The following is a 14,992-nucleotide window of genomic DNA, read 5'->3' on the forward strand; positions in this document are numbered from 1 at the left end:
GTTGGTTGAACGTCTGACTTCGGCTCAGGTCATGATCTCACAGTTCGCAAGTTCGAGCCCCACGTCAGGCCCTGTGCTGACCGCTAGGAGCCTGGAGCCTGCTTCGGATTCTGTGTTTCCTTCTCTCTCTGCCCCTCCCCCATTTGCACTCTGCCTCTCATTTGAACATAAATAAACATTAAAACATTTTTAAAAAAAGAAAAAAGTCTGCTCTATGTATTAGCATCCAAGGAAACTTCCTTGTCATTTCAAAAAAGTCCTCCAGTAGGGACGCCTGCCATGGGTCGCTCAGTTGGTTAAGCGTCCGACTCCTGGTTTCAGCTCCTAGCAATGATCTCACAGTTTGTGAGTTTGAACCCTGTGTTGGGCTCTGCGCTGTCAGTGCAGAGCCAGCTTGGGATTCTCTCTCCCTCCCTCTCCCCCAAAATAAATGTAAAAAATTTCTGAAGTAAATACTTAATATTTGGTCTAATCATGCTACAGATACTAACTACCACATCAGGGTACTGCACTAGATGCCAGAGAACACAGAAGCCCAGACAGTCACCGCTCCTCCCTACACGGAGCTTGTACTCTAGTCGGGAAGACAAGCACTAAGTAAGAGAGTACACACTGATTTAACTGCTATTGCGTTAAGTCCTTATATAGGTAATCAGGGACCACTTTTTTTTTAATTTTTTTTAATGTTTATCTATTTCTGAGAGAGAGCGAGCGAGCAGAGGAGGGGCAGAAAGGGAGACACAGAATCCAAAGCAGGCTCCAGGCTCTGAGCTGTCAGTACAGAGCCTGACGTGGGACTCTAACCTACAAACTCCAAGATCGTGACCTGAGCCGAAGTCGGACGCTTAACCGACTGAGCCACCCAGGCACCCCACAGGACCACTTCCTTGAAGGCACAGCATTTAAGCTCAGCTTTCAAGCCTCAGTAGGAGGTGGCTTGACATGGGATGTACACGTACGCATGTATATGCAGCAAAGGGGTGCACTGCAAGCAGAGGAAACTAATCACAGGAAGCGTCAGAGACGGGAAGCAGTGGAACCCTGTTCCAGAGAGCAAAAGGGCAGTGTGGCTAACTTTCTGCCTGGAGTGATTAAGAGAGATGAAAAGGGTTCAGATTTTCTGGTTAGTTCTTAGAATAAAATCTAAAATCTTTAAGGAAAGGCTCTGAGGAAGGATAATGTTGTAACTGCTTTGCCTTTTAAAGAATTACTTAGGCTGTGCCTGGCTGGCTCAGTCAGAGGAGAAAGTGAGTTTTGATCTCGGGGTTCTGAGTTCAAGCCCCATGTGGGACTCAGAGATTATTTAAATAAATCCAACTTTAAAAAAAAGAATAGGGGCGCCTGGGTGGCTCAGTCGGTTGAGTGTTCGACTTCAGCTCAGGTCATGATCTCAACTATCCATGAGTTCGAGCCCTGTGTCAGGCTCTGTGCTGACAGCTCGGAGCCTGGAGCCCGTTTCAGATCCTGTGTCTCCCTGTCTCTCTGCCCCTCCCCCACTCATGCTTGCTCTCTCTCTCTCTCTCTCTCTCTCTCTCTGTCAAAAATAAACATTAAAAAAAGAATAAAAATAAAATTAAGTTACAATTATTTTTATTTATTTATTAAAATGGAATTAAAACATCCAGGTGAGAGGTGGTGACTTGGCTGCAGAGTGGTGGCAATGGCAAATTAAAGAAAAGAGAACTATGAGAGATAATTAGGGAAGTGAAGAGATGAGCAAGCAGAGGGATGCTCAGGTTTCTGTCTTGTGCAAATGATGTCATTCACTGTGAGAGGAAACAATGGAGAAGGGCCAAGTTTCGGAAGAAGGGAGGAGAGAATACATTTAGTTTTAAATTTATTAAATTTTGAGGTGGCTGAAGGACATCCAAATGGAGATACTAAATAGAGAGATACCCAAGTCTAGAGCTCACAATGGAGGTCTGAACTGTGATATAAACTTGGGAGTCAACAGCCTAAATACTAAGGGTCTCAAACTTAGGTCTAAAACTATGAATAAAATCTACCTTTTTTTCCTCATGGTTTTTGCAGTCCTCCACTTGACCAACTGAGCTATTGAAGGAATCACACTTTCTCATGGGTTTCAAAAATTACATATATGATAGCTTTGGCAGATGCTGCTGGTGGTGTGTAAGTGGGATCACTTTCCATTCTGCCACAGGAATGATAATCCGTATTTCATCCTGTTCACCCATGTATGTTCTTTTCTTGGTCCCTAAGGCATTTCAGTTTGTTAACTCTGCAACCAATGCTATAAAAGGGGATGAGATCACCCAAAAGAGAATACAGAGTGATATATTCTGAACCTTGAACAGCAACATTTCAAGGTTGGTTAGAGGAGAAACCATGAAGGAAACTGAAAAAGACAACTGCATGAGTCATGGAAGCTAAGATTTCCTTCTCTTAAAATGGGGGTAAATACCACTTATCTTCAGTCTCAGGAATAAAGGAGACTGTTTATACTGACAAGCTCAGCACAGTGCCTGGCCAGGGGAGATGCTAAACCCATGGAGGTTGTTCACAGGTCCTGAGAGTATGCGACTGTTTCCTAGCATGATGTTACTAAACACTCATAAAATTTACTCAATTTATAAAAACTAATTTTAAAAATTGAAACCCAAATACTATTTATGTTATTATGTCAAGATTGTTTGATTTAGAACACAAGTTTACACCCTAGTTGACAAAAAGTACTCATCACTGTCCAAAAGATCTCACTTCGGGGGGAAGGATTACATATATGAATAATTCTAAGATTCTTTAAATGATAATGAGATGGTTCCTAAGCAGATTACTGACAATTCAACATCATAAATCCCTATTTTTCCCATCATCAAGAAAACTATTCAGAAATTATGGTAAGAGAATCATATACTGAATATACTAACAGTGAAAAAATTAATATTCCTGTTGTTTTAGAAAAAGACACAGAAAACTTTTTTTTTTTTTTTAAGTTTATTTATTTTTGAGAGAGACAGAGCATGAGCAGGGGAGGGGCAAAGAGAGAGGGAGACACAGAATCCAAAGCAGGCTCCAGGCTCTGAGTTGTTAGCACAGCCTGGGCTATGGGTGCCTGGGTGGCTTAGTTGGTTAAGCGTCCAACTCTTGATTTTCAGCTCAGGTCATGATCTCACCGCCTGTGGGATCGAAGCCCCGTTACTGGCTCTGCGCTGACAGCATGGAGCCTGCTTGGGATTCTTTCTCTCCTCTCGTTGCCCCTCCCCAGTTCGTGCATGCACATGCTCTCTCAGAAACAAACAAAACAAACATTAAAAAACAAAACAAAACATGTTTTCAGGGGCACCTGTATGGTTCAGTTGGTTAAGCATCCAATTCTTGATTTTTGGCTCAGGTCATGATCTCACTGTTCCTAAGATAAAGCCCTGTGTTGGGCTCTCCACTGACAGGGTGAAGCCTGCTTGGGATTCTTTCTCCCTCTCTCTCCACTCCTCCACCCCTCTCTCAAAATAAATAAACATTAAAAAAAAAATGTTTTCAAAAGAAATTCTTACAAAGAAATCTTAGTGCTTAAGGAAAAAAAGAAATGATCTCATACGATGACACTTAAGTTTTCAGTTTATTACCCAACTTACTTCGACTTTCCAATACTCAGTTTCCTTATCACTAAGTGAGGATAAGTAATAATACCTGCCTCATAGTCCCTGTAAAGGTCTTAGCACAGTCCCTGCATACAACAGGCATCCAATAAATACTGGATGGACAGATGGATATATGCAAATGTACAAAGGTATCATAAAGCATTTATATTTATTAAAACAAATAATTACCCTCTTTAGTTTTAATTATAAGATACAATGTTAAGTTTTAACTGAAAGAACGGGCATTTACTGGGCAATTATTTTGTGCAAAACACTGAACGGAGCTCAGGATAAAGAATATAAAACATGTTCACTGAAAAGGAGGATAGACAGACATCATTTTAGTTCACAGTAGAAAAAGAAAGTCTCCTCTTCTGCAATCTTCTGCATGATGAATTTAGGAGTTGTAAAAATTTGCATTATGACTTTTCTACCCAAAATAGAAAGAGAAGTATAATGAACTCTCATATGCCTAGCCTCTAAAATTACCAAAATTTGGCCTTTCTTGGATGACTTCAAGAGTTCTTGGTACTCAAAGACAATTTTGAAAGTAATATTTGTGTAAACTAAATGATGCTAAAACCATTTCCCCACTTTGTACTTGTGAAAAATACTAGTAAGATTATCAGTTGTCCTCTTCATGAACTTAAATAGTTGAAAGTTAAACTCTTTTATACTGAAGTTACTCACCAATGCAGGAAACCACAGTGCTTTCTTTTTATCCAAACTAACGTAATCTACACATACAACTTTTCCTAGTAGCTCATCAATCTGTTTCCTATCATCCTCATCTTCATCACTGGAGGATGAAGAAGACTCTTCCTCTGGTCTAGGAAAAGAAAAAAAAAAAAAAAGAAGATATTTCCATTTATCTTCACAGAGAATGAGCATACCAAGCTGATAAATACAGGTATTCCGGAAATCTTATCCCATTTTCAAAAACCTACAGAATGGCAAATTTAAATTTTTATATAGTTTTCTAAATTTCTAAAGAATAATAAAAAGGGTTATCATTAAAGGAAGCACATCATTTTCCTAAAAATCTCTTGGAAAGAACACAATACTCAAAAAGCTTAAGGCCCTATATGAAACATCCCAGTACTACACAAAAATACAGTAGATGCTCCTCTCAGAAGAGTTGGGAGTTCCCAAGATATTAAATTTTATACTCCTAGTACAAAGATAATTTTAAAAAGGGAAAAAGATTTTTATTTATGGGGAGGTTAGGGTGGTGGAGAAGACAACCTGCTAAGAGATCAGAATTGCTATCCTTAATATCAAATATACACAAACTAGGCACTGACAAAATGTATAATACTGTTATTTTGTTGTTTTTTTGTATAACATTGTTATTTTGTATTACATTAAAAATTCCTTTCAGTTTACACTGTATATTGGACTAGTAAATTAGAAAGAAGTTACCTGTCCACAGAAAAAGAGACTATCTAAACCTACCCACGTGATGTTATACAAAAGTATAGTAGAAATGAAAACTAAAAAAGAAAAAAAAAAATCACACAAAACAAACAAAAATTCTACCTTTGAATCTGGTTCTAAGAAAGCCCACAATCAGTGTTAAAGAAAATAAAGATTATAACAATGACGGCTCAAAATGCTCAGAGTAAGTAAAGACACTAAGAAATGAATACACAGGGACTCCTGGGTGGCTCAGTCAGTTGAGCGCCCAACTCTTGATTTCAGCTCAGGTCATGATCCCAGGGTCATGGGATCAAGCCCCATGTCAGTCTCAGTGCTGAGTGTGGTGTAAGCTTAAGATTCTCTCTGTCTCTCTCTGCCCCTCTCCCCTGCTTGCTTTCACTCTCTAAAATAAAAAAAAAAAAAAGTTTAAAAGAAATTTTTAAAGGTTTTAAAAAAAGAAATAAATAAACCATTGCAATGTATGTTCTTTTTATAAAATAAAATTGAATAATGGCGAATATTGGTTACCTACGGGGATGAAAACATTTTTGAGATACTCAGCAATGACCGAGTTCACGGACAAAAAATGTAAGCTGAAAAATCATTTTAAAACCTTAAACATGATTTATCTATTTGGTTGATTGGCATAAATTGAATATATTTTAAATTTGTCTCGATGCCTTTCCAAAGGGATGGAGATATAAATGTCACTCCTTTATATTTATACACTTCAACGTAAATATTTTTAAAAAACCCCAAAAAAAACTATTGTAATAAGATTAAACATTTTAGAACAATATGGGAAATATCACTATTTGATTTCAATGATCAAGTAACTTAAAACTTTTCTCCTGGCAGAAACAAAGCAAATTTTCCAAGTTTGCTGCTGAGAACCAGGGTACTTCAAATGGCACTTATAGTAGTTTAACAGCTACTCAGAAAGTAACAGAAGGTAGGAAAAACCAATACAGCTTGGTATTAGCAAAGCATAAAACCTTAAAAATAGACACACAGCTTCCGGCAGCCATGACAGACTTCCCAAGTCTGAGTTCTACTTGATTACAAGTGTTTCTCAAGGGCAATGACTTTTCTCTCTCCACTTTCTAGTGGCTGTAGAACACAACCAACCTTAAAACCATAATCACTGCTTTTTCAAAGCAGTTATAAAAACTTATTCAGCTAGGATTTAATAGACACCCTTTAAGTCATTATCATTAGCAAGACAGAAAGTCCCAGTATCACAGATAACATAGATCACATCTGTAAAACAGAGACAGAAAACTGGGCTTTATTTGCCTAACAAAGTCATCTGCATCTTTATGAAAATTCTCATTTGTTTCTTAAGACTTAACAAGCGTGAAGACTTCAGACATGAGAAAGTTACATATATATACGTATATATATGTGTATATATATAAATATATAAATATATATATATATATATATATATATATATATATATATATATATATAAAAGAGCTGCCTACATAAAATACCTATCCGCTTTACATACTAAATGTCCAAGTTCCACTCTAAAACCATTTCCCATTCATGGACTAGATTTCTTCCCCTCGACTTCCCAAATGAAGACTTTGTTCCCACAATGCTTGTTTCCCTCTCCTGTGTCAATTTTTCTGCCTCTGCTATATTGAGTCCTATCAGCATACCCTTATTTCCACTAACATGCTTTATTTCTCCCACTTAAAAAAAAAAAAAAAAAATCCCCTGCGGCACCTTGGTGGCTCAGTCGGTTAAGCAGCAGACTTGGGCTCAGGTCATGATCTCACAGCTCGTGGGTCTGAGTCCCCAGCTGGGCTCTGCACTAACATCTCGGAGCTCAGAGTCTGGAGCCTGCTTGGGATTGTCTCCCCCTCTCTTTGTCTCTCCCCCACTTGTGCTTGCTCGCTCTCTCTCTCTCTCTCTCTCTCAACAATAAATAAATTAACAAACATTTTAAAAAGAAAAATCCCCTGACCTCACTTTCTCCACCAGTTACTAGCACCTCATTTTCCTACTCCCCCTTTGCAGTCAAACAGAGCCTGGAATGCTCTATTCCCCAGACATTTGGAAACACTCAACTCTTCTAAGTCTCTGTTCAAATGTCATCTCAATGAGGCTACCCTGACTGTCCCATTCAAATTTAGAATCTGCCCGTCCCAATCTCTCCTTTTATTGTTTTCCCACAGCACTGAAAAATCTATCATGCTATATAATCTGCTTAATTCGTTCTTACATTTTCTCTTTCTGACCCATCTCCCCCGTATGAGAGAATATAAGCCTCAGGGCAGACATCTTATCAACGCCTGTTTATTCACTGATATATTCCAAGTACCTGAACAGTGCTTGGCACAAGCATAGATATTCAATACATATTTGCTGACTAAATAAATGGAACTGAATAGATTTCTTTCTCTCTACTATGGTATATCTAATTTTATTTCTCCTGAAATCACAAAATGTAAACAAGTGGCATAACGTACACAACCAGTGTAAACCACACCATTATATACACCTAGGACCCTTTAACTTCTCCTCTTACAGGAGTTTGGTCAGGAAATAATTTACACAAGACAAGCACTCAATGAACTGATGGAACAAAAATAAATGAGCATCAAGTATTTTAAGGGAGCAAATACAGAGCAAGCAGAGAACCTGCTTGGTTTTTATTCCCCTCTGACGTTGTTGCTTCTTTGGTAGTAAGAAAGTATTTGTTTACTTGAGCCAGAATAAAATACTGTACTGTCTTTGTGAAATAACATCTGATGATGCCACTGGAAACAAAGCTAATTGCACAGAAATGTTTACAAGCACAGACCAACAGCTAATTACTTAAAGCTGATCACAATTAACTGTTAGAATTACAATTATAAATTAATTTTTACCATTAATTGTGAATCAAGTAAGAAGAACTTAAGACAAGACATGTGCCAAAGAACAGCAAATGATGAAACACAAGCAGAAAACTCAGCTAGGAACTTCAGAGGCTCAATTTGGAAATGTAATTCTGACTTCAATGCTCCTTATTATTTCAGGCAAGTAACTCAGTTTCAAATTTCGCACACTAAATTAAAAAGCTGTTTTCCCCTAAGTTTTATCAAGAAGGAAACTAGAATCAAATTGTCATATCAAAATAAAACAGCAAATAATTAAAAAGTCTTCCAGAATTCGACAGTGGTACTGGTTGCACAGTCTGTGAATACACTAAAAAACAAGGCACCCTGTACACTTTTAAAGGGTGAATTGTGATATGTTAAATGCATCGCAATAAAAAAAATTTTTTAAAGATCTGCAGACCTGTAAATGTCAGTTACAAATCACTAGTTTATTGGGTAAACTTTAACACTGTCAGTGAGTAAAATCTGTGCCCATAAATAATTGCTATCAAGAATCATTATGGGCCTTATTATGCTTTATTCTTGTTCTGAACAGGAAAAAAAAATGGCAAGCAGACTGATTTCCTACTGTAGCAGCTGCATATATACTTTTGCCTCATTACTGGAAAACACTTTGAGGAGGTGAGGATACACCGATTTTTCTATAATTTCAGGCATTCTACTGTTTAGGCAGAATCAAACAAAATACCTGTATACAATGGCTAAATTAAGGGAAAATTTCAACTTGCTTTAAAAAACTAGAGAATAATCTTAATAATCTTAAGAAAATACTTGAATACATTAGAATTAACTAAAGGTAGAAGACACATAAAATTCATCTGAAAGAAGGTGTCAAAAATCATCAATTTTGGAAGAGCTGGAGGCTGATTTACTGGTATGTGGATTAACAGTTGTTAAAAGAAAATAAAGGTAGTGGTATACTATGCAACAATGGAGTCTGGGGAATCCTGGGAAGAGATAACTTCATTGATCTTTGTACAAAATTACATTTTATTTATTTATTTTTTATTTTTATTAAAAAAATTTTTTTTAACGTTTATTTATTTTTGAGAAGAGAGAGACAGAGCATGAGCAGGAGAGGAGAGAGAAAGAGGGAGACACAGAATCTGAAACAGGCTCCAGGTTCCGAGCTGTCAGCACAGAGCCCTATGTGGGGCTTGAACTCACAGACGGTGAGATCATGACCTGAGCTGAAGTCGGATGCTTCACCGACTGAGCCACCCGGGTGCCCCTGTACAAAATTACATTTTAAATGACAATCAGGGAACCAAAAATGAAGACTTTTTTAGTTGAGTAATGAGAGCAGAAATGAAGGTCAGATAAATGACCTTAAGGTCCGAGTCCAAGACTCTGTTGTAGAAAATCACTCAGAAAGGGGAGAAAGAACTTTGAGGAAGTATAATTAAGAAGAAGGGAATTTCCAACTGTGGTACTTGCCTGTAGCGCCTACATACTACGGCATAAGGTGCCAATAAACAAGAACATTACGTGCCTTGGCCATGAGAATGACCACAATAGCGAGCGGGAAGGGACAGCAAGCCAAACAAGGTGACGGATGAGCAGGGCGTCATTCCCTACAAGTTAATTCTCAACCTTCAGTCTGCCATACATTGCACATACGTAATATAATCCCAACAACAAATCTTTCATTATTCACAACAGGAAAATCACTTACTTAGATATTTGCTGGAGTCTTTAAAAAGCAAAGATCAACTTGCTCAGTGACAACTGCGTGCTTTAGTCTCATCTTCAAGAAAGGGAGACCTCAGCTAATAGATTTTTTAATACGTCATAATTTTGGGTCACTTTTGTAGATCACTCTAGGTGATATTCTATAAACGATCTTTGAATTTATTTTTATACGTCTAGATCACAGTTGAAGAAAGGTAAAACATGTCTAAATATTAGATGCCATCTTTTTCAAAGTTTAAAAAGAATTTTTGATAGATACAAAAACAGTTTTCCTGCAATATATATATAATATAATATAATATAATATAATATAATATAATATAGAAATGTTGTTTCAAAAAATTCAAATATAGGGGTGACTGGGTGGCTCAGTCAGTTAAGCAGCTCACTTCAGCTCAGGTAAAGAACTTGTGGTTCACAAATTCGAGCCCTGCGTCGGGCTCTGTGCGGAAAGCATGGAGCCCAGAGCCTGCTTCGGATTCTACGTTTCTGTCTTTCTCTGCCCCTCCCCTGCTCATGCTCTGTCTCTTTCTCTCTCAAAAATAAATTAAAAAATTAAAAAGCAATATAAAAAAAATAAATAATTCAAATATACCCCAAAACAGTTCTACCTATCAGACATAAACAATAAGTAAGCAGAATTTTTATAAACTCACATATAGACACATTTTATGAATGAACTCATGTTACATACCAATAGTTCATGAAAATTTTTTCATTCAATTCATGATGTATCTAGTATTTACATAGTGCTTCCTATATAAACACTTTAAGAAGTCATTTAATCTTTGCAACAACTCTGAAAGATAGGTAATATCTCAATTTTACAGATGAGAAAATTGAGGCATGAAAAGACTAAGTAAAATGCCCAAGGTTATACAGCAAGGAAGTGGCAGAAACAGTTATTCACACCCAGGTCACCGACTCCATAGTTCACACTCTTAACAACTGGGCAACACTACCACTCTCAAAAGCTAGAGGAGAAGTAGAAATCTTCACTAATGAAATAATTTTACATTAAATACACCCCACCTCACTGTTCTGACATCATGACGCATAATTAGAAGTTGACTACTAAACTATGGGAAGACTAATGAGTAATGGTAGATAAAAACTTTTAATATACAATTGAAGTCATTAATTTTCAAACAGACATCAAAAGATTTATCTTATAAGCGCTTCAGTGAATATTTTATGGCAATGTTAACAGCCCTCGAAAAAAGTGATAACATTATTAGATCACAGTAACATCAAATAATCACAAAAGGACTCTTTCATGTGAATAATGCCATCATACATTTTTCATTTATTTTTCTTCCTGGATAGAATTTTTCGAATTTTAAACATCATATGCACAAGAGTAAATAATAGTTACGCCCTGAGTACCCTAAAAATAATCAAGTCATCAGCAAGCTAAATCACAAGTGAGAGAAATTATTCACTTAGTAATTAAGAAAAACATTTTCTTAAAGTATCAGAGTTAAGAAGAAAAAAAAAAAAAAAAAAAGCATGGCCTGAATCACAAGTACAGTAGGAAAATACTATTATCAAATATTTTTTCAATACAAGTATCAATCTTTCCATTTTCTCCCTCAATGAGACACTATTTATTTACTGTTAAAACTAACTTGGAAAGTAACTGAAGTACTACTCTATCTAAGTAAGAGTCAATCAATGAATGGGTAAAGGTCCATGGAACATGGGTGAGTTCAAGTCCTGGTCCTTTCCTTCCTGTGTTCTTTGGATTACTTATTGTGTATGAGGACAATTTCCCCAGTTTTTAGTATGGGTAAAAGCAATACCTATCTTCAGGAGTTTGCTGTAAGGCTGAAAGTAACATGAGACACAGTGCTTACCCCAGTCCTGTCTCCAAAGCTCGGCCACAATTAGATTTAATACCTAACTCAAAATACTGAATGAAAGCATTCACTTACACTAAAGATTTCATAATCCAACTCACTATTTATTTTTAACAGCTACTCTGAAAATATTTGGGCTTAGACTCATTAAAAATTTGTTAATTTTATCCAAGTAAAATGTTCAAAATTGTTTTTGAAACAACCTCCAACAGAGTAAATTAAAAACCCATCCCTTCCAATTTTCTCCTCCTGCTCCTGTGGAGGCAACTATGTTTTTAACTATTTTAGTTATTTCTTTGAGAGTTACTGCCTTATCTCTAAAGAATATTCTTATACTGGTATTATACATTTTAGACATTATTCTGCTGACTTCCTATTGTTACTAGGACTCAACTTTTATGTTTAAGACACCTCCTCACCCTCCATCCTATATTAAGTTTTCCTTTCTTAGATAATTTCCAGGGGGAGTTACTTAATGCCTTCGCTATTTGTTCTCTATTTGTTAAGATGATATCTTTAATTTCCTCCCAGTGTTTCATTATATCAGGTAATCAAGTCCTCCTTTTTAATAGAGACTTCAATTCCTCCATTCTGCCTTCTACTGACTACCAGCATCTAGTGTTAATATGGAGAAGTCTGATGCCATTCTGCTTCTCAGTCCTTTGCAATAAATTATTTTTCTTTTGGCAACTGTTTGAAGATTGTTTCTTTATCTCTGATGACCCCTTTGATCCTGTGATCCTTTTTAATGTAGAGCTTTTGGAGCCTAAGCACGTCCCATTAAAAGTAATTTGTTAGGTAGAATATATGTCACAACTGCAAGACATAAAAATAAGTGATGGTTTCTGTCAAGGAGATTATTAGGAAGAGAAAACAAATACTACAATAACAACAACAGGTGAAATACTACCTTTGACATGAGATAAATGCACAGAATTCAGAGGGTTCAGAGGAAAGAAAACACATCTGTTTTCAAGGAAAGAGCAGGGAGACACAAAAAGTTCACATAAAGGTGGGAGCATTTCTGTTGGAGGACTGAATGTGTGAGTCAATGACATGAAAGGGTGGCATCTGAGAAAGAAAAAAAGAGCATGAATAAAAGCATGATATCAGGAAAACAAAGGCTGTATTCAGCGAATACTGACCATAGCATCAAGATACATGTAGGGAGAAATGGCAGGCAGATATACACCTGTTAAGGCTGGCTGAGCACGGAGAATCTCAAACACCCGTGCTAAGGAGTCTGAAATTACTATTAGATCCAGTTAGCATTTTGCAAATTACAATTTAAAATTAATAACTATTAAAACAATACTAGAAGGAGAAATGAATTCAGGTTCAACTAACAGTTATGAAAATGGACTTACATATGATTAGATCTTCTTCCTCTATTTGTTTTCTTTCCTATGACTGGAGTGCCAAAATGTTCAGGGTTGGTGAGTGGGAGCTGGTCTAATGTCTGTGGGTAAGAACATAAACCCAGCACAGTTATTACGTTGCAAGTTCTTTTTCCTTTTTAAACCAAATCAGTTTAATATGCTTAGATTTTAAGATTAAAAACTGCCCCCAAGGAAGACTAAAATACAACTTTCCTAAAGATTGAAACTGTCATTTCAAAGATATTAGAATCAAGATGAATGAGCCCACTGCTGGAAAAAAACAAAAAAGAAAAAGTGAAAAGAAATTTATTCTTCTTTCCACATGGTTTCGTTATCTATTTGAAGGCTGACAGACTTCTAAGAATGATTAAAATACAAAACAGACACTAGAAAATAGATTTCAGAGATAAAAACCTACATGTAAGGACCTAACACCTAAACTGGGACCAACTGCTACTCAAATTTCTCTTTGTTCAAAGGGAATCATAATCCATAATATAGAATTCTTATAAGTAACAAAATCATCCCCAAAAACGCATCAATTGCTTGGAAAACGGCTTTAGATAGACTGTGTTACTACTTTGCAAACATTTTCTACAATAAACCTTTTTTTAAAAAAAAAAAAAAGAAAACGTAGGGGCACCTGGGTGGCTCAGTCAGTTGAACGACCCACTTTGGCTCAGGTCATGATCTCACAGCTCGTGAGTTTGAGCCTCGCATCAGGCTCTGTGCTGACAGCTCGGAGACTGGAGCCTGCTTCGGATTCTGTCTCCCTCTCTCTCTGCCCCTAACCCACTTGCATTGTCTGTCTCTCTCAAAAATAAATAAACATTTAAAAAAAAAAGAAAAGAAAAGAAATGTAAAACTTAGCTTTTCTACATTTAATTTCCCCTTCCTTTTTAATATGCAACATCCAATACAGTGCTTGGTATGAAGACAGTGATCAATAAGAAAACATTTCTTCTTGTCAACTGACAGTTCATGTCAAACCTTTGTCCCTCATCCCATTCTAAAACAACGATTTCCAGGTGAGGAACTGGTTATTGATTAAAAGCAGAATGAAGGGATTTTGGAATGATTCCTTTCATTTCTCAGTATCCAGTATTTCTTAAATTTTTCTTGCCATCATTTCCTAAAAAGGTTTCTGTATCTAAAAAGTTAAGGTATTGATCTAAAGACACTATCCCAACTAACTTCATTCTGAGTATCAGTTTTGATAATATTCCTACTTTCTCTGCATTTTTAAGATCTTTCACACAAGTGCTATTCCTTTCATCACTCCAGTAGATGCTCTGCTGTTACAGATAATGAATGTCATGAATGCCAGGGGAACTAAAGATCCCAGAAAAACTGTCAGGATGGACAGAAGGGTGAGTAAGTACTTAGGATAGAGAGTTCTCAAAGTTATAAACCAGGGTGTTACATGAAAGGGTATACACCAACTTAGATTTTTTTTTTAAGATCAGACAGCTAAATACAAACTAACGTTAATATTCAAAAGGAAATTTTTAATTTTTATTTTTAAAACAGGTAATTTTGTCAAAACGATGATGAACTAAAATGTGAAAGGGGCAAGCATATTAGTAATCTATGGTGTTTTAACTTAAGTAAATGTATTTGAGATACATATAACTAGGTGTCCAACAACAGTAAAAGGTACTATCCATAAAACGTGAAAAATAATTCCTTCAAAAGATAGGTTTATAGGGCATAAAACCTAATCCTACAAATTTAGTTTGTTTAAATTGGGCACTTAAAAAATATTTGGAGGCAAAGTTGGTCCAAATACAATAATCTGCCAAATAAAAACTCTTTAGAAGCCACTTGTCATTAATTCCTAACTATGCTTCCCATGGGCAAAAATTTCAAAGCACTATATTTGGTAAACAGAAAATAAATTAATCTGGGTTCACTTTCTCACCTTACTCCCCTACAACTGAAGTTGCTCTCCTGAAAGCAAAGATTTCTATTCAGTACTGTGATTTCTATTTCAAGCATCTGCTAGTCACTAGTTACAGGAAAGAAAATACCCAGGATTTCTGATTTCCCTCCCTATGTCATACTTAGAACAGTAAGAAGCAGTATCTCTGTCCTTGGCCTCCAATCATGTCCAGGGAAATAGAAGCACGTCTAATTCAAGTGACAGAAAA

General features: G+C 36.4%; 1 protein-coding gene across 7 annotated transcripts in view; it reads right to left on the minus strand.

Moving 5' to 3' along the window:
* Nucleotides 1-14,992, minus strand: part of ARID4B (AT-rich interaction domain 4B) — a 157,208-nt gene that overhangs the window by 61,013 nt on the left and 81,203 nt on the right. For all 7 annotated transcript variants that reach the window (XR_003972975.2, XM_030335366.2, XM_030335365.2 and 4 more), the window contains exons 7-8: nucleotides 12,831-12,922; nucleotides 4,290-4,428 (exon numbers count right to left, since the gene is read on the minus strand). Coding sequence is in view for 6 of the 7 variants with exons in the window: in XM_030335366.2 (XP_030191226.1) it covers nucleotides 4,290-4,428; nucleotides 12,831-12,922 (231 nt within the window). In the remaining variant the exon portion in view is untranslated. The remainder of the gene's footprint in view (nucleotides 1-4,289; nucleotides 4,429-12,830; nucleotides 12,923-14,992) is intronic.

The sequence above is a fragment of the Lynx canadensis genome, chromosome D2 (assembly GCF_007474595.2).
Source record: "Lynx canadensis isolate LIC74 chromosome D2, mLynCan4.pri.v2, whole genome shotgun sequence".
Lineage (NCBI taxonomy): Eukaryota > Metazoa > Chordata > Mammalia > Carnivora > Felidae > Lynx > Lynx canadensis.